This window comes from Pomacea canaliculata, linkage group LG10 (assembly GCF_003073045.1).
Source record: "Pomacea canaliculata isolate SZHN2017 linkage group LG10, ASM307304v1, whole genome shotgun sequence".
NCBI classification, from domain to species: domain Eukaryota; kingdom Metazoa; phylum Mollusca; class Gastropoda; order Architaenioglossa; family Ampullariidae; genus Pomacea; species Pomacea canaliculata.
The window spans coordinates 24,807,209-24,830,755 of record NC_037599.1 but is presented as its reverse complement, the minus strand read 5'-3'; the positions used below and the strand labels follow the sequence as shown (position 1 = coordinate 24,830,755).

The following is a 23,547-nucleotide window of genomic DNA, read 5'->3' as shown; positions in this document are numbered from 1 at the left end:
CATACAGCTGACAGTGGCATATCTCTTTGTGACTGACATATTGCATCTGTTAACATAAGTGTTCATGAGAATTCCGTATTTGGCAACTATGATTTGTCTGTAGATGTCATTTGTGTGTCTTTATGTTTGTCAGCTGTATTTTCTCATTAGCTGTCATTTCTGTATGTGTCTTTATGGTGCATGGTAACTGTATTTTCTGTTTAATGCCAGGGCTATGTACACAGATTTTTCATGTGCAATATTACTTACTGTTGTCTTCGGTTATTTATTGTAGTTGGGCCAAAGCCACCATGATGCAGTCAAGGTTCCCTTCACTCTTCCCCCTGCTACACAGAACGAAGGTCAGTTTGCCTTCACTGTTGACTCTATTGTGGTACCTCAGAAGATGCGTGGGACTCTCACCTACATTGTAAAGACTTCAGACAGCTCCACACAGGAGAAAGTAGACTTCCGCATCAATTTGCCATGTAGTGCCTATCTCCTCAATTCACCTTGTAAAAGGTATGTATTGACACGATGGAAAGAGCAAAAGAGAAAGGGGGTGTTTGGAGCTGAATGAAAGAACTTATTGTAGATGTAAACTTTGAAAAACCTAGCACCTCTCTGCTTCAGCTTCTGCTGCTTAAAGAAAACACTGCACAAAAGCTATTAAGGACAAAAAGTTTACTACTTTATGTGGTGGGAGGGGAGTGTGTAAGGATTGTACATCATAATAATATTTCACATCTAAAATTTAGCATAAGAACATAATAGTATTTAATTGATTTTGCAGCTTACAAGAGTTTTATATGTGGTATTGCAAATATAAAAATCTTGCATAATTTTTAAACTCTGTAGCCTTGCTGCTTGCTGCCTTTGCTATACGTTGACAAAGCAGCTGATGTGGTCTATGTGATTAGATTAGTAGAGATAATTTGGTGTGATGTTTGTTGCAGTGATGACTTTGCAGCATTACTGGGCAGTGGAGAACTGTCAGCCAAGAGCTCCATCAAAGTGCCACTTGAAGGTTTGGCATTCAGCCTGGTGTTAGCACACCTGACTTTCTTCTTGCATTTTAGAGGTATGTTTTATATGTGGCTCAACATTATGAGGAGGGATTATTGCAGAATATCTGCACAGTGTTTAGGACACTGAAATAGTCCGTTTTAATTCAGACCCAGTTTGTGGTCTAATAATAATGATGAAGATTTATATAGAGCCTTTGCAAAGATTTGCTTATAGCACTTTACATAAACCATACATAGACTAAATCATCAACAACTATGCACCTACACTTTGCATGCATAACAGACGCTCACTTCTACAACAGACACTCGTATGCAAAGTAAATTAAAGACACATGCTCATGGTCAGGACAGGGTCACAGTGAAGTCGTTCTGAAAAGATGTGTGTTAGGTTTAGACTTAAAAGTGGTAAGAGAATCAGAGTGATGAAGGCTGACAGGTTATCCATTCCAAGTTGATGGGGCTTGGTAGTTGAAAGACCTCTGTCCAGGTGTCTTTGTCTTAGTGGGAATTGAAGAAGCTTGGTGTCAAGATGAGCGAAGAAGTGTGGGTGTATATATGGGAGGGAGTTTGAAGAGGTCCTGAGGATCAGTGCCACAAATGGCAGAGTAAGTCAAAGTGGAAAGTTTGTATGCTGTGCAGTCCACAACTGGCAGCCAATGAAGAGAACATATGATGGGTGATATATGTTCATATCTAGATGGTCTGCAGATAATGTGAGCAGCGTTATTCTGGATCCTTTGAAGTCTGTCTAGAAGATACTTGGGAATTCTACACATAAAGAACGAACATTTATTAGAAGTATTGGGATGCGACACCACTGTGAAGTTGAAAATGGTATAACTGCATAAAGAGACCATTTGACTTCATTATTTTCCCATAACTAATCCACCGTCCAATAAAGTGAGTACTTTTTTATCTTCATATTACTTATAATTTGAGATCCATATTTATCTGTCTTCAGTGGTGGAACAAATAGCTGACAGTGCTTCCTTGTTCAGTCGGTCAATTCAGGGACACCCGGTCTGTCTGCTGGTCAAGTTGGTAAGACACTATATACTTCTATGCAGATGTATGGCTATAGCAGTCTGCAAGCAATTAACATCACATATATCTATATTTTTGTGTATGTGTGCCTGGATGATGTTAAATGTATGATGCAACTTCTGAGGACAATATAGATCTTCCTTCACTTACAGTTTTAGGTGATTTTAAGCTATATTTGAAATACAATAACTAGTTAATAAACTTATAATTTAAAAACTTATAGTATTTATTCAACAACTGTGAAAAGGTAATGCAGTAGGGCCACAGTAACAGTGAAATTTTCATCTGACTGTAACCAAGTGGCAGGATTACTGTTGAAGTTAACAAAAAAACTACACAGGACTTAGCACCATGATGAATGTTTTTAGAGTTCACTTTATATTCTTGTTGGTGTACTACTGGGTAATGCTTGTTCTCTTGTGCAGGTTGGTGGGGACTTGGCTGTTGATGGCAAGAGCAGTGATGATGGCCTTCTTTCACACATCTTGGATGATGTTAAAGTAGTCATCAGTGAGGCCAGTGCCTCGCGCTCTTAATTCTGGTTTTATGCTGACTAGCACAGACATCAACCATTGATCAGGCAGGCACAGTGTGATACTTAATTAGACGGTAAAGGACATGGGACTGTTTTGTTTACAGGAAAATGGCACTGTAACACCAGAGAAACTTGTCAGTGAGTGCCCATAGTGGCAAAAAAGGATTTAATTTGCATGAAATGACAAGAAGTTTTCTAGGGAATAAAATCTTCGGCCACTTGAGTACAAATGTCATGAAACAGACTTGTTTGCACAGACATGATGCTTGCTTTAAGCCTGGCTAATTAGTGTGCCTTTGGCATCTGGGCACCACATGTTACATGTTGGTGATTTTGTTTTTGTTTTGAAAACTCCGGACATGGAGAATTTGTGATTTGCAAATTTATGTAGATATTATATTGGAAGGTGAACAGTTTTCAGCATATTTGAAAGACTGACCAGGTCATGTGTATCATCACATCAATAGCCTTGAAATGGAGTAAAACATTCTTTTTCAAGGATTCAGAAAAATGAATTTGCCATCTTAAGCAGGCTTCCTTCTTCCTCTCCACCACAAGCAGATTTGATTGTGCCAGTTACTTTCCCCAGCCCTCCTGCCCACAGTGCTACTCTACATAGATTCCTTCACTGTGGCTGCTCCATCTGGGTTTCCAGTGATTTGTTTCCTTGGGTACGTGGTGCAATTATGGTCATAATTTTGTTCATCATCTGAAGTATTTTCGATCTAATGTGATATTGCAGAGTATCCTTTGAAAATGGGTGCCCTTTAAAAGAAACTTGAATTTTGATGGAATGGGCATTCAAGCATGTGCCTGCATGTGGTTATGTATCTGCATGCAGTTAAGTGGGTAGATGTGTGTGCACATGTGAATGTATTACAGAATATCAGTAATTTAGGGTTTTGGGTTACACATGCATGTCTTGTATTTCACAATGTTGAATATTGCAGTGTTGGGTATTGTCAAACAGTGGGAGAGAAGAAACATGATAGATTGAAGTCCTGTAGCTTTGAAAGTGTAGTTTTTAGCACTCAAGCCTTTCCTTTGTGGAGGGCGGTGCTTGTGATAAGCCAACATTCCATTGAAAGGGTGATTGGAAAAAGTCTGGGTATAGAAAACAACACTTGGGACCAGGCTGACAAACCTTGTCAGATGCAGGGGCAGTACAGATGCCTGTGGGGGCTACAACTTACTGCTTTGGTGATGACATCACACTTTTAGGAGTTTGTAGATTTCAGATTTTTGGTTTAGTCTTGTTTGTTTCCTGGCTAGAAGCAATAATCTGATTTTTTCTATCTTGTTCTGAGTGGGTGTTAATGTATTATAGATGAAGCATCACTTTCTTGATAATGGATTCTCTTCTTGTAGAAGGTATTCAGTTCTTTTAATTTTATATTTGCCAGAACAGCTTAGACTTTAGTTTTCATTTGTTAATTTGATCATCAGTACATTACTAAATTTAAATTAGTCCATTAAATCAGAAAATTGTGGGGAGGATAAACTTTTTTTAAAAAAGAAAGTGTGTACAGTATTATTCAGCAAAGGTGTTTTCATATTGCTGCCAAGATATCAAGGTAGCCCTCACATATTCATGAGGTGGAAAAACGAAAAACAAAGAAATGTTTTGGCATACTCTGCATTATGCATCAGAACATAATGCCATATCAAAATATTCATTAATCTAGCCCTGCATGGAATGGTACAGAATTGTTTTATAAACTGTGCTGTCAGTTGTCACAATCGCGACTGTTTGACCTTGTTTTTTTTTTAAGCATACAGTGCAATATCTGCTGAGGTGTAAGTGTACATTTTACATTTGATGTTACAGTCCTCCTGTAGTTGTGTTAAAATGAACCATTTGTATAATGGGCAGTATTGCTGGAAGAAATCATGATTCATGGTCAGTGAAACTAGAGGCATGCACATGATTTAAATAAACACCAAACTTGGATGTGCAGCCAAACAAATGAAATATGTTAATGAGACGATGTGTGGAATGAACTCAAGAGTTATTCCTCATTGTGATTTGATGGGATTCTTTCTGTTCCCCCTGTGTACCTGTGAGAAAAAGAGATGAAATCAGAACTTGTAAGAGTTTATCACCAGTGATCTTTTGAGTTGTACATTGTGTTTGATATTTTTGGGCAGGCATGTGTGTGCACGACTGTAAGCAAGTGAACCAGCAGGAACAGTTCATATCCATATTATTTGAGTCATACTTTTAGAGTGTCCCTCCTGCATTTATGTTTGTACATATTTTAGAAATCCAAACAGCTTTAGAAGCAGGTGTGTACTCGACCTTTCCCTTCAGTACCACAGCTGTCAGGAAGTCTAATCAAACGCCTGTTGCCAACAGTTCTTAGCTTCTGTTCATTTGTTGCTTTGTGCATTAATTGGATCCAATGTGTAACAGCTTTGTTGTGGTGATAATGTTGACTTATCAACATTGTGATATTAGTGGTTGGAGTTACATTATTGACATGCTTAACAGTTCAGTTGTAAATTTGCTCGTCACATTGTCCATCATAGTCATGGCAGCAAGGAAGAGAAGACCGGAATTAGCAGTTGTGGATTGTTTGTGGAGCAGGTATCTCCATTCATGACACACTGTTAGTTACAAGAGCATGGGAGTCTTAATAAATGCTGTCTATGTTAAGACATGACTGGTTAACTTAAGCTTGTAGGTTTGTAGAAGATTGTTGACCAGAGTACACACAGTGGAAGAAAACAGAGATGGTGGTCTTTAGATGTTTGATGTGTGCTGAAGGGTTTCCTGTCTCTGGTACATTTGAGAGGTCGGCTGGGAGATAGGGGTAACAATCTTCTTCACTCAAGACATTCTCCAGGTGTTAAAATATAGCTACATGCATTGAAATAGACATCCACAACAGTTTTGGTACCTTCAAGGGAAATATCAGGAACAAGCTGGTGATTTACAATTACTGTCTGATTTTCTTTCCCCTTTCCTGTGTTGAATGTTATGTGCCTTTTGTTAGCAGATCTCTGGCTTCTTAACTTTGTGATTGTTCATAGCATCTTTCTAGACAGCAGTTGTTGACGGTGATTACTAGTCGGTCATAAACTTTGTTTCCCTTAATTTGATTGCACAGTCCATGCCATGCATCAGTGACTCTCCTCACCCACCCAGTCCTGATAACTTTTGTACTGGGAAAAGCTACTTTTTCTGTAGGTCACAATAAGACTCTAAATGGTCAGCATGAAAATGGCGTAAGCTAATGTAGCTCCATTGTGCTATGCATTGTGGGATGCCATCTTTTGGCTTGTTTCTCAGTTCTTAGCAATCACAGGACATGTGAAAGTTTCAATGAACTGTGAAGATGGTAGTATGAATGATCAACTTGCAGGTTTCATTTGAAATTGCGTAAGCAGTGTAAAATTGGCATGGCGCTAGGCACTCCTTTTCTTTTTATCTTTGCTTGCTGCATGACTTGAGACTTTATTGTCTGCTTGCAAGATCTTGTCAGACTAAGATTTCATTCTCTCTTGTAAGAACATTGAACTTAAAATGCTTGTATCATAAAACTTTTCTCTTGTATCACTAACTGTATTTTGTGATGAAATTATCCATGATTGTTGTACAAAAATAAGAATGTTGTACTGTTGCTGAACTACCCTTTTTAGACATGTTTAAGATTCTCTCATCTTTTCTTGGAGGACAAATTTTTTTGGGGTGGCATGCTTCCTGTTGTAGATCTTGTTTTCATTCACTTGTTCTTGTCTACATCTGGTAGATGGCAGAAACATACATGCATATATACACATGCTGTCATACAGTTCCTCAGAATCAACAGTAATATGGGTAATTGGCTCATTAATGTGGGTAATTGGCATGAAAGAGTGTGTAGTGCTTGTCAGGGACAGAAACTATGATTATGGTGTAATGTTGGCATGACTGTAAATTAAAATTATTTTAAATAATAAATAAGTCACGAGTTTCATGCAATAAAACATTGTATGTGGTCTTGCTAACTAGTGCAAGTTAGATGATTGTCAGACCAGTTTGTGGTTATCAACTTGTCAGTGTAAAGAGGGATATAAAGATGGCAGACTGTTGCTTCTGAAGACGGACATGATCATCGAATGAAAATAATCAGAATAACTGATCATTCAGTGGAAACTTACCCCTGAATTGTCAGGCATGACCACTCAATCCCAGTTGGCTCACAGGGTGACAGTTATGATGTGCTACCACCTACGTTAACATATCCTGCATGGGTAACGTTATCTACAATATTAACACATCAGTCACTTAAAATGCCATCACATGGCTCATGAGCGCCCACTCCTTCTCTTCCCTCAAAAGACTTAGTGATTCTGTGACAATTCCAGTCTAGAGTTAATTGTGGGCAATACTTGTGTCCCACATGGTTACCATGGTGACCAGAGGAAGAACTGGCTTACAAACATGAATGAGTGGACTGGTCACCCTGTGCAGGACCTGCTCACCATCACCCAAGAGAGGATGGCCTTGTCAGATGTGGCACTGATCCATGAGCCCATACCCAATGAACAGTACCATTCAAGGAAAAAATGAAACTAAATCCCTGTTGATGGTACTGTTATATCTTGAGACTGCAAGTTCTAAAATAATACAGGTATTACACAATGTTGTGCTTTACAATGTCAACATAATGTGGCTCCAGTAAGTGCAGTGTGGTTCACAAGAAAATATGAAGCTGTTGTAACACTTGGTCCATGCAAGCTCGATTTAGTCAGGAATGTTAAAGCTGATGAACTACGTATTAAATGTAACATGTAACATTCTGCAATGCAGACATAAAATTTCAATGTTTACAATACTTGTCATCATCAATACAGCTTGTACCATTTTATTCACAACCAGAATCACATTGATGTATATGATATTTTGCAGAAAATGTTATAGTATAGCCAAAGTCATACATTCATACATTCTTCTCTAAAATCACAAATACTTGTTCTTGCACTTCACTCCATATTGAAGGTGAACTGAAGTCAACTAATGCTGAAGCAGCTGCTATGAGTTAGCATCTCAGTTGATTTCATTTACAAAATGCTGTCAAAGTTTTTCTCAGCAACCATCATATTTTTTTTATATACTGTATGTCGGAGCAACATGAGAGGATTCTATCAACCAATTGCTCAAAAGTTTTAGATGTTTGGGTACACTGTTGAATCCTCAGGATGTCATACTTGCTTTAGTATTAAGCAAATAATTCCCTTTTTAAAATTCCAGTCTTTGAAAGTGGACCACACTTGACTTCTTTGTCACTATTAGTAACAGTCTTAAAAATGATTTAACATTTTGTGCTGCTAAAAGAATTTCTGGAAGTCACATTCAGCTCGTCTTTATGTGGGAAAATGTAGTCCATAAAGGCATTTGTTACTACAGCCTCTTTTTAGCACACGGCAATGGAACTGACAAGAAAGTTGTGTCATTTCTCTTGATGCTTCTTTCTCGTCTGGGATTCACCTGGTGTCTGTTCATAATCCTCGTATTTGGGAAATTCACCTTTAAAAGAAAATTGCAAAGTTTTCCCATTGCCATTGAATGTCATGTTTTGCCTCCCAAAAGTAATGCTAACAAAGGAGGTAGGGAGACTGTGGTACTTGTATTGATAATCATGAAAAGTAAAACCAACTGTCACATTATATTAATAATAAATGCAAAATTTGTAAAGCGCAAACTCACACTCCTAAGGCGCATGCTCTTAGCACTTAAGAACAAGAACGAAGCATGGACAGCATATGAGGGACAGGAAAACAAACAACAAAAGAATAAAGCATCTACGGAACGAATAGAATCAAATACAGAAAAGACAAAGAGGAACTAAATAACAAGAACAAGAGCTGAGAATAACATGATATTGCAAAAGGAAAGGTGCAAAAAAGGACTAGCATTATGGGAAAGGTTAATAATAATGAGAATTTATAAAGTGAAATATCTCAGCCAAAGGCAAACTTATTGCGCTGAACAAGATCACAAAAATAGTAACAAAGATGTAGAACAAAATCACAAAAAGTAATAAAGATGCAGAAGGAAAAACAATGCGAATACTCGCTGCGTTCCCGCAATACAGGGAGATGACTAGATGTACCGTAACGACTCCAGAGAATAAGATGAGTGACACCAAGAGAAGACTGGGACAATTGAGCAATCTTAAGAATATGAAGAAATTTTATCTCATGAAACTGCAAGAGGGTGATCATCACTTCAGTTTACTCAATGTAGCTCAAGGTCGCTGCCAAAGCAAGAGCATCAGGCGGAATGGATTCCACCCAAAAGATACAGTTCGCACTTCAAAATAACATATACATTACACACAGTCCTGTGGCAAGCCAGAAGCAGAAAAAAACAGCAGAAGCACATGTAAACATGAAGGTCCTAACATTTTTATCCAAAGCGAAGCACGACCACTAAACAAACAATATCAAGGACAGCCAATCCCCTCAGCCTGTTTGGAGAGTCTCCAGATTAAACATACAATCTAGGTAAGCATCAATTTAAATATAAAGATTGATATAGAACGACTTGCTAGGTCAAATCAGCTTATTATGACATTTAATCGTGGTTCTTTAATGAATATAGACTTTATTATGATGTGGCACAACAAGACAGCGACTTACTAGTAAAATGACCTTGAGTGATTGTTTCTGTGTAAGATTTATTAGTTGCTGCTGGTTCTCTGGACTGCAAGAAAGGAACATGTTAAGCATTACATATGTAGTTCCTACCATTTTCTATATTTTTTTCCCAATCATACAGAGCTGAAGAACAAATTTGTTACAAATTATTTGATTTTTTTTTTTTGTTGCATTGTCTACAAACTTTTCAAACTCCAATCACACTCTGATTCAAATTTTTCAAAATTGTCTAAAGGCAACCCCGACTGCAGAATATTTACAGATTTGTCTTCAGTTGTATCACATCTCTGAGATGAAGCGTAAGTTTGAATGGGAAGATTTTGAGGATTTGTTGAAAGGCTTATTAGATGGCTAAAAATTCAAAGCACGCCAAAACGAAAAATTGGCCTCAGGGCACTGACTTTTTGCTGCACTTTCAGTGTTGATTGCTGAATATGATTTACTGAAAACCGGAGCTGCTGACTGTTTCACTTTAGTAATGCAAAAAATGTCTTCAGGTGACCTCAATGTTAAATGCATAATTTATATAGCATGTTCATAATATGAAGAAGCATGCTACAGAAAGGTGATCGATCATATCAATGACTGTAAACTTACCGAATTCATCTTCTCCTCCAGCTCTTTTGCATACATCTGTGTTCTGAGCCCAATGGCATAGTTCATGTCTATTTCCTGGATTATACAGTACACAAAAGTGAATTGCCAGCTGTATTTGCAGCTTGAGATACATGTGACAGCTACTTCTCAGCAGCATCATAAGACACATGATAAGATGCATGAGGCAGAAAATGCTCAACATTATGAGTAAGCTCCTCTTTCCACCACAGACACGAAAAAGAGTTTTAAGAATTGACTTTACCCCTATTCTCCACATCAAAGGTAACCCATGACAATGTCTCAGTTTTCAGCCTTATAAAGGAGTTAATACCTCCATACATTTGCAGTCAATGTCTGTTTTCAGTTTCACTGCCAAATCAATAGCATCAGCAGAAACATTAAGGTACATTAGAAGATTTATCGATACCTTAAACATGGATTCTTTTAACATATTACAACAGAACATGCAGCTGTGTACTCTAGTGGTTTATAAACAAATTACATGCAGATAACATTATATCATAATATATAGACACATTGCATCTCTTGTTGGAGTTTAATGACTCACCTCTTGTGTGGGAGGATTATTCCTTCGTTTTCGAAGCCATGCTTAAAAAAAAAAAAAGTCATTTAAAGTGTAAAAAAGGTAATGTGCTTTAAAAGAACAACTAATTTTCAACATCTAATATCACCTTTTTGGCCTCAAAAAGAAAATGTGAACAAGAGAGAGACAAAAAGCAGACACTTCCTCGCAAAGCACTTCCAAGATTGTATTTCTGATATTAGACAATGAATGACTCACAACAAGTTAAAACTAAACGAAGAAAAAAAAAAGAAGCTTGTTTTTCAAAGAGAACCAGAGTTTACCCTTCACTGCCTGCCTCTGTTTGGGTAGGCGATGCTGATGTTCCTTTTGTTACTTCAACATGTAACATAGGTTACATAATGTCTGCTGACGTGTCTCCTGATAAGCATGTTTCTTACATCTGCTGTTTTTTGAGTATGAGCCCTCGAAGGTCAGCTCCATTCGCCATACTCTGTCCATCTCAACCACCAAAATTCTCATTTGCTCATTTGTTCTAACTTAGACTACTGCAACTCTCTTCTTGCTGGCTGTCTATGCAATTTAATTCACAAACTTCAAGAAGCCCAGGACTCAGCTCCTTGTCTTGTTCTTCAGACTTGCAAATCTGAACTTGCTACACCACTTCCTCATACTCTTCACTAGCTACCAGGCATGGACTGACTGTAAAATCTCTACTACACATTCTTAATTGGCTCCTTTTTTTTTTTTATCTGTCTGTCAAGTCCATACTCCTGCTCAAAACCTCTGCTCCTCATCTGCAGTCAAACCTCTTGCATTCTTTCCACTCTGCCTACAAAGACAGCCGCACTGGACAACATATGTTCTCCTGTGCTTCTAGAGGCTGGAGCTCTCTTCCATACCACATTCACAACCCTGAATCAAAGGTAACATTCAAACGCACACTTAAAACATTTTTGTTGAAAAAAATGTTATGTTTAACATTTTTTTTATCATTTTGCTACGATTATGTAATTCATTTTCACATTGTATTTTATTAGTCAAATGTGTTTTTTACACTGAATTTTCATTACTGGTGTATTCTTTAGTCTGTGGCTCTGTGTTCAGTGTATCAAAGCATGTCATTCTAGTGTTTTCATTGTTACTTCTTTCTTATTGTTGCTTAGCACACAGTACAACCTGCTCTGGTTATGATTCTGAACAGTAAAAGTGCACAATTAAATTAACTCATGACATGCTGTTTGTGTACTTCAACACAAACTGATGTCATATCCACAAACAACTGGACATTTGAAACATGCACAAACAAGATTTCTGTTTATTAAAAATGTATTCATAAGGATATAATCTCTTGCTATGGGTCAGAAAGACTAAACATGATTTTCCAATTCTGGAAGTGCTCATGTGAGCTTCACACTCTTCAACACTTGCCTTCCCATTCCATAGGTACTTCAGGAATAAACGTTGGATCATCGCTCTGTCTGGCATCACGTGGTTCTACCCATCGTGAGGCTCTCCTGTTTCTAGCTGGATCTTGACAGAAGACAAAATGATTTTATTATTGTCTGAAAAAAATCCTCTGTTGTCAAAGGACATGGCCATAGAAAAAGAACAGGCTCTGCTTATGGGAATTCTAACTGGGGACCAGATGCTGCTAATGTGATAAACTCATTTACACTTGACAGAGCAGTCACGCACACTTTTCATTATCTAGATTCTAGAAGGAACAAGCTTTCATTTTAGTAACCAGTCTGTTGCTGACTGTGAAAGCCTAGCTAGTTTTCGGCGACTTCATATCTACTGCCCCAGACTCTCATGCAAATTATGGTTTTGGCTTACGTATGATCGACATTCATTGGCACACAGTAACGTTCTAAAGTCGCGTGGCTGAGCTAACAAACAGCCTCACTCTGTTGACCATAGCCTGTCTTCTACGATTTATACTAACTACTTTTATCTTCGTTTTTGTTCAACGTTAACGTATATTATTTGCTGTTCACTTGTTCGTAGACGGTCGGGCCAAACATCAAAAGAACTCGCCAGACTCTGACCTGCAAGTTTCTCGAAATATTTGTTGCCTAAGTGATCTTCTCCCACCATTTTCACTACTTGACTTTCCCTCGTTAGAGACTTTTGAAGACCATGCCAAATTCTGGCAATAATACCACCTGACCGTGACATAGTGCAACAGTTTATCAAAGGTGCAGGAAAAGTATTTTAACACGTTGAACCGAAAGTCAGGAGTGATAACGTCCGTGACCTGAAGCCATTAATGCTGTGGGAGGCACGATGTTAAACTGTTTCTCATTGGATGAAGTAAAGAAAACAACCAATCGTTCGCTCGCTTGCTGCTGAAGATTTTTGTGCAAAATGGCGTATGGGGAAGTGTGGAATAGCTGTGTAGTTACAGAAAGGTTTGATAAACGGTTTGTTGATTCAGAAAGACACCGAGTAAACGAAGAAGAGAGTGCTGATGACTTTAACGAACAATATTCTGGAGATTTTGATAGTCGAAGAGGAGAGAGAATGGACGATAGACAACTAACTCGAAGAGATCGCTACTCGCCCGCTTCAAGAGATTATGGAGCTGACAGCGACGGACACAGAAAAGGATCTGGCGACGATAATAGCCGCAGGAGTTCTTCATACAGAAATAGAGACAGTGACAGCAATCGAGAAAGACATTCTGAGCGTTCGCATAGACGAAGTCGTGATGATTCGGGAGACCGCAGGCGTAGTTCAGAGCGGTCGCGGTCGAGGGATCGTGATCGGTCACGGCGACGGGACAAGCGGTCGAGAAGTCGTGACCGTGATCGCAGAAGCAGTCGAAGGAGCGACGATGACAGTTTCAGTTCAAGAAGCAGACATGATGACGAAAGGCGCCGAAATAATGTAAGTAACTTTCAAGAGCTACACCTTACCCATATTGAAAACTACACTCTCAGGTCAGGACAAATAAACCTGGTAGTCTAATACATAGGAAAGAGCCCTTTAAGCTTTTTATTCTTCTGTTTTTAGGAAAATCTGGTTTGATGTGAATCCTCTTTTAAAGAACCATTTCAGTGAGATTACATAACCACTGCTATAACCAAGATGTTTCAACCATTGGTGTGCGAAGACTCAATCACATAATCTTTTTCCCAGTAAAGACTCTTTTGCAGACTCACCCAAGGATGACCAGAGATATTGTTAGAAATAAGACAGATCCATCATAAATGCTTTTGCTAGAAGTAGTTATTACACAGACCTGCTGTTATAGGTATTTCAGTTACCCAATCCTGTTAAAAGTTTTGGTTTTTTTGTGTCTTGCATAATTTACACTGGAGGATTAATAATTGACAGTGTTGTAAATGGTCTTCAACAGAGCAGCAGAAGGGATGATGGTAAACGAAGAGACAGCAGAGATGATTGGGACAGTGACAGAGATCGTCGAAGCAGGGACCATAGTAAGAGAAAGGCTTCTAGAGTGCCTCCCCCTCTGCCAAGGGCAGTGCCGTGGGTTCCACCTCCCATCCCACAACAGCCGATCATCCAGAATCAGTTCCGTAATGATGGAAGTTTTATGGAGTTATTTCGGCAGCAGATGAATGCGGCTACGACTGATTCCACGGCAGGACCACAGTCCACTGCTGCCACATCCCCTGGTGCCTCACTAGCAGTGAACTCTCCAGCTGAAGCAGTGGCGGATGGTGCTAGTGGGACCACACCAGTTCTGCCAGTTGTAAGGGCTTTGGCCGTCCTGTGCCATTTGCTTAGATGCCTCTATGTGTTTCCTGAGGTTTACACTGCATGTTTTACTTTTTAATTCCTTAGAATATGTTTAAGTGTCTTCGGTATAGACCAGCTAGAATGGTGAATATGCATTATTTTGACACAGATATTAGAGAATACAGGTTATTAAATGATACAGGTATTAGAGGGTACAGGTATTAAAGGGTACAGATTTAGAGGATACAGGTATTAAAGGGTACAGATATTAGAGGGTACTGGTCAGCTGCTTATAGCTCCAATGACTCCCTTTTTGACCTTATCCTCAAATCCACTTTCACAATCATAGACAATTATGATGCAGCTAAAATATACTATAATATTTATTTTTATCCTGATCTGCAAGTATGGTGCTGTTTGAGATTTGTTTTCTTGAGGAGTCATTTATCTCAGTTGTACTGTGCAGCAAAGAGCAGACAAATCTTAGTTTCTGTAGTGTTAGCTTTTTGTACAAGGAAAGAAATATTGGTCAGGTAGAAGTGATTTCAGTTCAATTTTCTGTTAAGACTTAATATATGCACATAGATATATTTTTATAAATATGATTAATGGTATATAGTGTGATGCTTTATGGAGACACCTATCTATGGCAGATAGTATGTGTGTGCACACACACACACACTTGTGCATGGTCTTGACAAGAATCTGTGTAAAATTCAAAGACTGGTTGTTTTGTAAAAGATAAAATAAGATTTCTGATGGTTAGAAAAAAAGGATATTAAAAAACGCAGGTTAAATGAAAATCAGTTTTTCTCCCTAAGCCAGTTTCTTGGTCAGTGATTAACAGTGACAGCTGGGCCACAACAGCTGTGTAGAAGTCTTGTTGAAGATGAAAATCTTTCCTGACAGGCTTGACCATGTCAGCTGTGAGTCACTGCTAGGCAGGCTGTTTCTCCACAGCCTACAGTCAAGGGTCATCTCCAGTACCTGCTAGTGGTGCACCACCTTTCTCCCATTGCCTTCTTAAGTTGTTCATGCACACTCTTACGGTGTCAGTACTTGTTTTTCTTCAGATTGCAAAACGCCGTGCTGCCAAAATTCTCAAGACTGGTATCGTGCATAAGCCAAAGAAGGAAGAAGAAGTGGTAAGTAGTAACTGGGCAAGTGAATTGTGAATAACATGTACATTTTCTGGATAAGTCAAGGTGTGGGACTAGGTATTTGATACTGGTTATTTGATATCATACGTGCTTTCAAATGACAGTGAAATTTCTGCATGTGGTGGCATGCTAGAGCAAACTTATAGTTTGGGAAAATCATTGACACTTACCTTGGCCACCAGGTCTTTCTGGGCTTCATTTATGCTGAGACTTGTAAAAATAGGAAGTTTCTAGCTGCATCAAGGTTTGCAGCATATTTCAGCAACTTGTCTGTTGACAGGAGATTAACTACATTTTGTTAGTTGGGGATCTTGGCTGTGACAAAAATACCATGAGATTTGACCAGTATTGAAGATAAAGAATAAGTAGCAGGTGTATTAGGCCCTAAAGTATTTTTTGAATGTAACTGTTACCTGGGGATAATTTTGTCATAAATATGTAAATAAGTTGACACAACTCAAAGTAAGTTGTGTTTGAAAACAGTTTTTAGAAACTTGTTCATTTAGGATCAGAACCAAATGTACACAAGGTAAAGAAGTGGACATTGGTATCCTTCCGGCATTAACATTATTTTTTCAGTAAAAAGTTTTGGCATTAAATAGGTGATTTTTATTTTTTACTAAATTAAAAAAATGGCCTTATTTTTTTAAGTAAAAGAAAACTTAAGGATCATAACTGTTTATTAATGATGATATTTTCATCCTTTTTATGCAGGAATAACTTGACTTTTTTGTGTTTTAATAGTATGGTATTTATTTACTTTGACATGCTATGCATACTATTTGATTTAAATTTTCAGCCAACATTTTCTTGCCTAGTTCTGCCTGCTAAACTCATTGCAAGGCTAGATGGATTCAGGAGAATAAAATCAAGTATAAATGTCAGAGGTTTTTATATATCTAGTAAATAAAAACTTTTTGTTGAATTATTCAGATAATCTTACAAAATCAAACTAGGTTTTACACATTCACATGTGTCTTTTGTCACAGGTGATGGCTCAAGACTTTTGTAAAATGTTGCTTACACAACATCATTAGTTGACAGCTGGCAACCATTTTGGAAGAATGTGTGTGGCTGGGGTTGAGGATGAGAAGAAAAATGTGTATGGTTGGGGCTGATGAGGAGTAAAAGAATGTGGGTGATTGGGGCTGAGGAGCAGAAGAATATGTGGTTGTGGTTGAGGATGAGATGAATATTGGGGTTGGGGTTTAGAACAAGGAAAAGTATGTGTGTGGTTGGGTTTGAGAAGAAGGAGGAGAACATGTGTGGCTGGGGTTGATGATGAGAAGAATATTTGGGTTTGGGTTGAGAACAAGAAGTATGTGTGTGGTTGGGTTTGAGGATGAGAAGAAGAATGTGTATGGTTGGGGTTGAGGAGTAGAAGAATGTGTGTGGTTGGGTTTGAAGATGAAGGGAAGAATGTTTGTGGTTAGAGCTGAGGAGAAGAATGGGTTGATGAGGAGAAGTAGATGAGAGATGGGTGGGTGGGAGAGTGCTTAAAAATCTTCTCATGTTAAACCCAAAATTCCAAATTTGTAATTTGTAGACAACCTCTCTTTTAGAAAATAGGTTCCAGCAGAATGGCCATAAATATTGAGAAGTGTAACTAGCAGGAAAGGGTGGCTGTTCAGTGTTTATATTTTTGGAATTTCGGAAAGCGATTTTACAAACCTAGGCTGAAAAAGACTTTTTAAACTGTTAATGGCATAGTATACCTCAGCTGACGTGTTTTACGCTCGATATGGCAATGGTTCAGAGGTAAATTGCACTTGTGAGAGAAGACCCATCTAGATATTGCAATTTTTATCCACCCCTGTTTTGTATCTCTTATTAAATTTTAAATTGGTGTCTTATACTTACCTCGTGCACCATATTTTTGTTGTTACTATGGCAGCGTTCAGTAGAGTACTGTATCAGGCATAGACCATTGTGTTTATTGCTGCTGGTGTAGAGGCCAGTCATTGTGTAAAACTGTCTGTGTTAAGAGATGTACATGTTTAATCTACTTACTATCTCATCACCACATTCTTTTTAAGGTTGTATTTTTTATGAGATTGTTTATTTTCCTGGAGTTACGACTCCTGCATAAGAGCTGAGTGATGTGTTATGTATGAGCTGAGACTTTTTTATTTCTCCTTAATGAATATGTTGCTTGGTCAGCAGCACGGCTCCGCCCATCAAGGCTGCAAGTAGCTGTATGCACAATGGAAGCTGAAAGGTAGGAAGGTGCAGTGTTGCTAATGTTGCTAGTCTGTATGTGCAGGAGGAGAAGGACAGCTCTAATGATGCTTGGTCACGCTACATGCAGGAAGTGAACCGTTATCGCTCCAACATTTGCATTGAAGAGGACTCCAAGACACGGCCCCTCATGAAGTGAGATGAGAAGGCACAGCAGGATGTTCTAGCTTTCTTCTTTCTTCTCCCAACAGTGAATTGTGCTGCACAAGTGATCCTTTCTTCTTCTGGGTTGGGCTTAGGGAGATGGAAAGAGATGTTTTGGTCTTAGGGTGATCCTAACTATTGTTTCATCATGAAAGTTGTTTTCACAGACTCATTTTCAAAAAGGCAGAAATAAGAAATAACATTTTTGGTAGTTGATATTTCAGTATCCCCATAATGATCACCAGTGTTGTACACAGTTCAGAAGTCTGATTTTTTTGTGAAGAGGGTATTGACATGGGTTATTTTCCTTGCATACCACGTGAAGGGGGTGTTGACTTGGGTTATTCAAAGTATGAAGGATATTTTGTCATCATTCTCTAATGGTTGGTTATTTTTTTAAAATATGAACTTGCAGTTCAAGTAAATTGAGTGCAAAAAGAAGAAGAAAAAAAAGTTATCTGTGCAAAGTATATGCATGATGCATGTATGGGCTAGACATATTTTAGTTACTCTAAATCCATGGGCAAGAGACAAGTGCTGATATGTTTAGAATGAGCAAGATCATATGGAAGTAAGATCATATAACGGCAGCTTACAGTTTACCACTGTTATACTGACTGCAGTGCTGACATTTGATTTTTGAAAGTAGTACTGATTTACAAGATGTAAAACACCATTTTGGCTTCATTATTAACTAATGAGCTAGGGTTATAAATTAGTGAGCTTGGAAACAAAGTAATCTGAGGGGAGGTGGTGTAGAGTGGAAAGACTAGAAAGTGAATGAGCTGGTTGTGATTATGTCATTCTGGAGAGCCACATTACAAGGTAACAAGGCAAGGATAATAAAGAGCTGTGTATAACTTATTGACATTAGGAAAAGGTAAGTATGCAGCTTGTGGTAAGTTTATGAGGGTTTCTGGGTACACTTCTTGTTCCTAAGCATGCAAGATAACACAGAATTGTTTTTGCAAGAGGTAATCCATTTATTGAAACAACATGAGGTTTGATGGGGATTTACAAGTTTTGGGGTTCAGTAAGAAAGTTAAAAAGAAAGTGACTTGTTTCTTTTCTCACAGTCTCTCTTTGTCTGTCCTCTCTGTCTTGTCAGAGTTGTCAGACTGTGTTGTGTGTATATGTATGTCTATGCATGCCTTTGTGTGTGTGTGGTGGGGTGATGGTGGTGTTCAGTTACTGACACTTCAATTGGCAAGAGCTATTCACCAGTATAGGGACAATTTCTTGTTGTTTCAGTAGTTTTCATAACATTGCTGTGGATTTTTGCAGCTAACGCTGCCATTGGTAATGATTTGTATGCTTAGTCAGTGGTGACAGTTTTGCATTATGTGTTTTAAGAAAGAAAGATGAAATAGTCATGAGTTATCCAACACTGTTAAAGAATGGCATGCATAACAGTAAATAGTTTATGTCCTTTAAATAATCTCCAAAGAATCTATAATGAAAATTTGGTTTATTGAAATACACCTGAGCGACAGTTCATACAAATGGGGGTTCTTATAGCATGACAGGCATGATGGAGGCTGTTGTCAAGTTTCTTGCAAACATAATTTATTTTTGGTAGATGTGTTCTTTACTAAAAGTCAGAGGCCTGCAGATTTCATCACTTGTAATCCTATATTTGAAAGGTTTATTTATTATTATATTTTTGGTGATGTAAATTGTTGTCAGTTGTTTGACACATATTTTGAACTGCAGCTAGAACTAGCAGGTTGGGAATAAAAGTGGTGATGAGGCTAGTCTGGATGAAGGGAGGGGGTCATTATGAAAAGTAATTATGCAAAATAGATGCAAAACAGTTATGGATCAAAAGTGGACACAAAATAAATACAAAAAAGAAAATTAGGAACAAAATTACAGAAAGAAAAAGTTAAAGTTAGCCTAACTTTTTTATTTTGGAAATTGTTGTTTGCCTTGACTGACCAAGTCACATTGTACAAGACATCTTATTAGCAAGCACATTTCTTGAATTTGTTATTTGAATTAAAAAGATATTGCATTTCTGTGATGAGTTGTGGTATTGCAGTGACAAACTCTGTAGTAGGTGTCTTGATGTGTGTGGAGACTGATAGCACAAATTGCGAGCTGCCTTTATTTTTTGGCCGGGCGGTGGTGGGGGAGAATAATCAGAATTATAGAGCTGAAACAAAGTAATCTTGGTAATGAATTTACAACGTGTCTCTGACCACCTCCCACATTGCCACAGCTATATTGGGATATTTCTTCAACACAGTTTACGTGCATTTGTTTCTCCAATGACCTGAAGGAAGATGCTTAATGGCATATGAAGATGGCTTCAGTCTAAACTGCTGAGAGCCCCAGTCATGTTGGTGTATGACCGTCATGGAAAGACAGACTTGCTCAAACCTTTGTCCACATTTGCTGCAGACAACAGCCGCCACAATGACAGGAGGTAACTGCACTCCAGTCCACGTGTTGAACATGATTTTTAGGACATGCAAGACAGTTTTAAGTATTTAGCAACCACCTTCTCCACAGACGGCAGCTCTACGACATGTCTGTATGAGGATCGCAACAGCGGCAGCAGGTAGACTGGACGGTCTGGTGTCGACAACATCGGGTGGATTGTGGAGGTACCCTGAAGCGGGGTCCGCTCGTCACGTGCAGGAACTGCTCGCCATCCCAAGACAAGTGTGAGTGGCGAGCCTCACTAGCTGCTCGTCTGTCCACGTGTTCCCCAGACGACTATTATCAGCAAGCGACGAGTCCTTCAGTTTAGTTCAACAGACTGCCAGACTACAAACCCATCCAAATATCAACACACATCTAAGATCTCGATACAGTACACTAAGTCCCAACACTACTAACATCACCGATGCCCATGTGGAGGACACGCTTGACCTGCCGTTGTGGAAGACGTGACGGTGACGACACAGGGTCAGCGACAGACGACGGACACCTTGCGCCGCACGCGACAGTGGGGAAGAGTGCGTGGCTGTGAGTTGTTGACAGCTTCTAGAAGTGAGTGAACTGTAGACATTGTACGCGGGTGGTCAGTCGATAGTTCACTTCCCGAGGAAACCCCGCTGGTTGCCGAGACAGGTTGCTCATGGCAAATAGAGACTTGTGCCCGTCAAGCCCGGAATCCCGAGTTTTCTATCTGTTCAAATTTACTTCGTTTTTTTTTTTTGTTTTAATCGAACTTCATTTTTCAGAACCCCAATCTACTCTGTTTTAATGTCTTAAAACATTAATTTATACTGTAGGCACAGTTTGGGAGTCAGAGAGCCTGCTGGACGGCACTCGCCAAGACATGGACAGGTCAGTGGGCAGCGTGTCTTGTGTGTTGTGTGACCCGTTACCTTGGATACAGAAAGATGTTTCACTCTAATGCACCCCTGGACGCCGGGGAGCTGCGAATAACAGCGAGTACAGGACTGTGTCCCGATAACCAACCTGATGACAAGAGCGTTAGTGTTTATGTGTGAGATACATCGGGACAGGACTGGGGGAGACAGTGAGTGAGTGAGTGAGAGTGTTTTATTTTGTGTGATGGAGTGGCTGAGGGAACTTTATCGCAGTACGTGGTATATTAAATTTAGACAAAGTACGAAGTGGAAGATCTGTCTTGTGTGTTTTTTTGTGTGTGTCGTTTTTAGTGGAACAAAACTCGTATACGTCTGCGCATGCGCGACTTTGGTGTGGTACGTGCGCGCAACGTGACAAAGACTGAAGCACAAATAAAACTTCGTCCTTTTGACAGGGAGACGGCAAGTGCCTATGTCTTTCAACACTCAGAAACATCAGGAATCGCTGGGTAATTTAAATCCAAAATGTGTCGTGGAGTAACCAACAAAACTTGTTTTTTGAGTGAAAACGAGGACTTTTGCTTGACACCTACAATCCATTAGGTCCACGAACTTGTATTACTGGACTGTTGGCAGACGATTTTTTTCCAGTTAACTACTAAAACGAGGCATGAGACATATTTTTGTTTAGGGTCGCCGAGACTAACAGCGGAGAACCTGGCAAGAGGCTAAGCGTTGGTCTCGGCAGACAGACATGTCCACCCATGCACGTCCGTGGTGTGGTGAGGAACTGTGGTGTACTTTCAACTGCCGCGGACGACGTTGACAGCGATGGACTGACATTAGCGACACCGAGACAAAATGTTTTACATGGAGTTGCTGGCAAGTGAAAGCCATGGATTACATCAGCGCTGTCTCGCCTGCCACGAGTCATTAACGCATTAATAGGAGGATCATCCATTAAGAAGTTGAGAGAAAGAGGGAGCAGTGACCGAAACGAGAGGAGGTTCCTAAGGCAACCAATCAAGTACGAGGTCAAGGAGTCGAAAAGGGTCAGTAGAGGTCACGGGAGTTATCATGGCCAACGCTGTCATCACTGGAGTTATTGCCAATGGTGTCAACAGCTTTTTGAGACCGATCTTATGGTGTACCCACCCTCACCCTTCTCGTAATCTGCTTACCTCCTCCCCAACTTTGTCCAGCAAGTATTTTATTTTATTTATTATTTATTTTTTTTTAGCAAGCCTCGTGATTGGTTGTCATTTAGAAGGAAATCGGTTCCATGGCTGCAGGGAGAATGAAGGGTCGTTAATTTCTTCCGAGGACGAACTGCTCTGGAGTTTTATTTATTTTTTATGTTAAGAAAAGCGATCGGCCATCGATTGGTGAGGTGACCAGTGCCTAACTACCCTCCGACAAAGGTGGTTAATCTCACGCCAGATGTTTTTAACGTGTGGGATTCCCTACAAAATCGCTCTTCAATCATCGCATGCACCTCACCCCTCAGCCCCCGCCCCACCTGGTTGTTATAAACTCTTTTCTTTCTCCTGGCTACCCCTGGCCCACGAAGTTCCGGCTTCCAGTTGGTGTTCCTTCCGGTGGAGAAGGAGCAAACGTTTAACACTGTTCGAAGGATTAAAAGAAATAGTCTGTGGTAAACATTTGTTAAAACTAAGAAAGTGACTACCGTTGAAAGTTTGTAGGGTACATGTTTATAGACGTTGGGGAACATCAGCATTTGCGCATAGCGCAAACAAAACCTCTTGACCCCTAGAGTCATGTGATCTGAGTCAACAGTCCTGTTTGAAATATAAGTTCAACTGTTTCATTCTTGAATAATGCTCTAACCGAATTCAATGTCTGCATCAAGAATGAAGCAACAGAACTGTACAGCCCTCAGCTGAACTTGTTAAGAAAATGAACAACAATTTGGTGCCGGGATGTCGAGACGGTCGCCTGTTCCTTCCACCACGTGATGATGCTGACAGGCGTGGGGAGGCTGGTGACGTAGGCACCCAAACAAGGGGCTGTCGAGACGTTAGCTGACTGACGTCACTGTACCGGTGACCGTTTGAAAGCCTGGAATCACGCGGCAATTACTGTGTGCTAACGAACCCTTGACCGGTCATTGTCCTGACTTCCCCACATCGAGGCCAACATCACGTGCTGGGGGACAAAACAACACACAGGCTGTGTTGCACGTGTGTCCATGTGTGTGTGTGCGCGTGCTTGATGTCATATGTGCACGTGACATCACGTTCTGCCTTCTGTCCTTCTCCCGCTGTCTAAACTCTATCCTTCCCTTGCAGGCTGGTAAAACAGCTTTTCTTGAGATTATTTCACATTCAAGACTCATTTATGGCCGCGGAGCTGCACCAGACTGCAATATGATATCGTCTTTCACTTTTCCAGGATATAGCAAACTCATTTTGCTTGTCGACGCTTGTGTCCACACGAGTAATGAAAACACCCACGTGTGGGGGACCACAAACACGAACAGCTAACAAATAGAAGACCTCGAGATAGATTGCACATCGCACGCTGAGACACTGTTTATTCTCCAAGATTCAGCCGGGAGGCGACAGGGGGAGAGTGCTGCCCAGTTTGTATTTTACAAAAAGGCTGATGGACTTGAGACTCG

The 23,547-nt window shown here is 39.6% G+C and overlaps 3 protein-coding genes across 3 annotated transcripts in view; 2 read left to right on the top strand and 1 right to left on the bottom strand.

The window, feature by feature from the left end:
* Positions 1-6,576, top strand: part of LOC112574223 (AP-3 complex subunit delta-1-like) — a 35,736-nt gene extending 29,160 nt beyond the window's left edge. The window contains 4 exon segments of the mRNA XM_025255127.1: positions 275-501; positions 936-1,060; positions 1,969-2,048; positions 2,477-6,576. Coding sequence (XP_025110912.1) covers positions 275-501; positions 936-1,060; positions 1,969-2,048; positions 2,477-2,587 — 543 coding nt within the window. The 3' untranslated portion in view covers positions 2,588-6,576.
* Positions 6,577-7,410: 834 nt separating this feature from the next.
* LOC112574225 (NADH dehydrogenase [ubiquinone] 1 alpha subcomplex assembly factor 2-like) lies at positions 7,411-12,669 on the bottom strand. The gene is made up of 6 exons (XM_025255129.1): positions 12,424-12,669; positions 11,804-11,905; positions 10,397-10,437; positions 9,829-9,903; positions 9,214-9,277; positions 7,411-8,098 (listed from the first exon to the last, which is right to left on the bottom strand). Exons 1-6 carry the CDS (start codon positions 12,551-12,553, stop codon positions 8,022-8,024), a joined length of 489 nt encoding a protein of 162 aa, XP_025110914.1. The 5' UTR covers positions 12,554-12,669; the 3' UTR covers positions 7,411-8,021.
* A 48-nt stretch (positions 12,670-12,717) lies between these two features.
* Positions 12,718-19,640, top strand: LOC112574224 (serine/threonine-protein kinase fray2-like). The gene is made up of 4 exons (XM_025255128.1): positions 12,718-13,264; positions 13,737-14,093; positions 15,154-15,225; positions 17,504-19,640. Exons 1-4 carry the CDS (start codon positions 12,743-12,745, stop codon positions 17,615-17,617), a joined length of 1,065 nt encoding a protein of 354 aa, XP_025110913.1. The 5' UTR covers positions 12,718-12,742; the 3' UTR covers positions 17,618-19,640.
* The last annotated feature ends 3,907 nt before the right edge of the window (positions 19,641-23,547 follow it).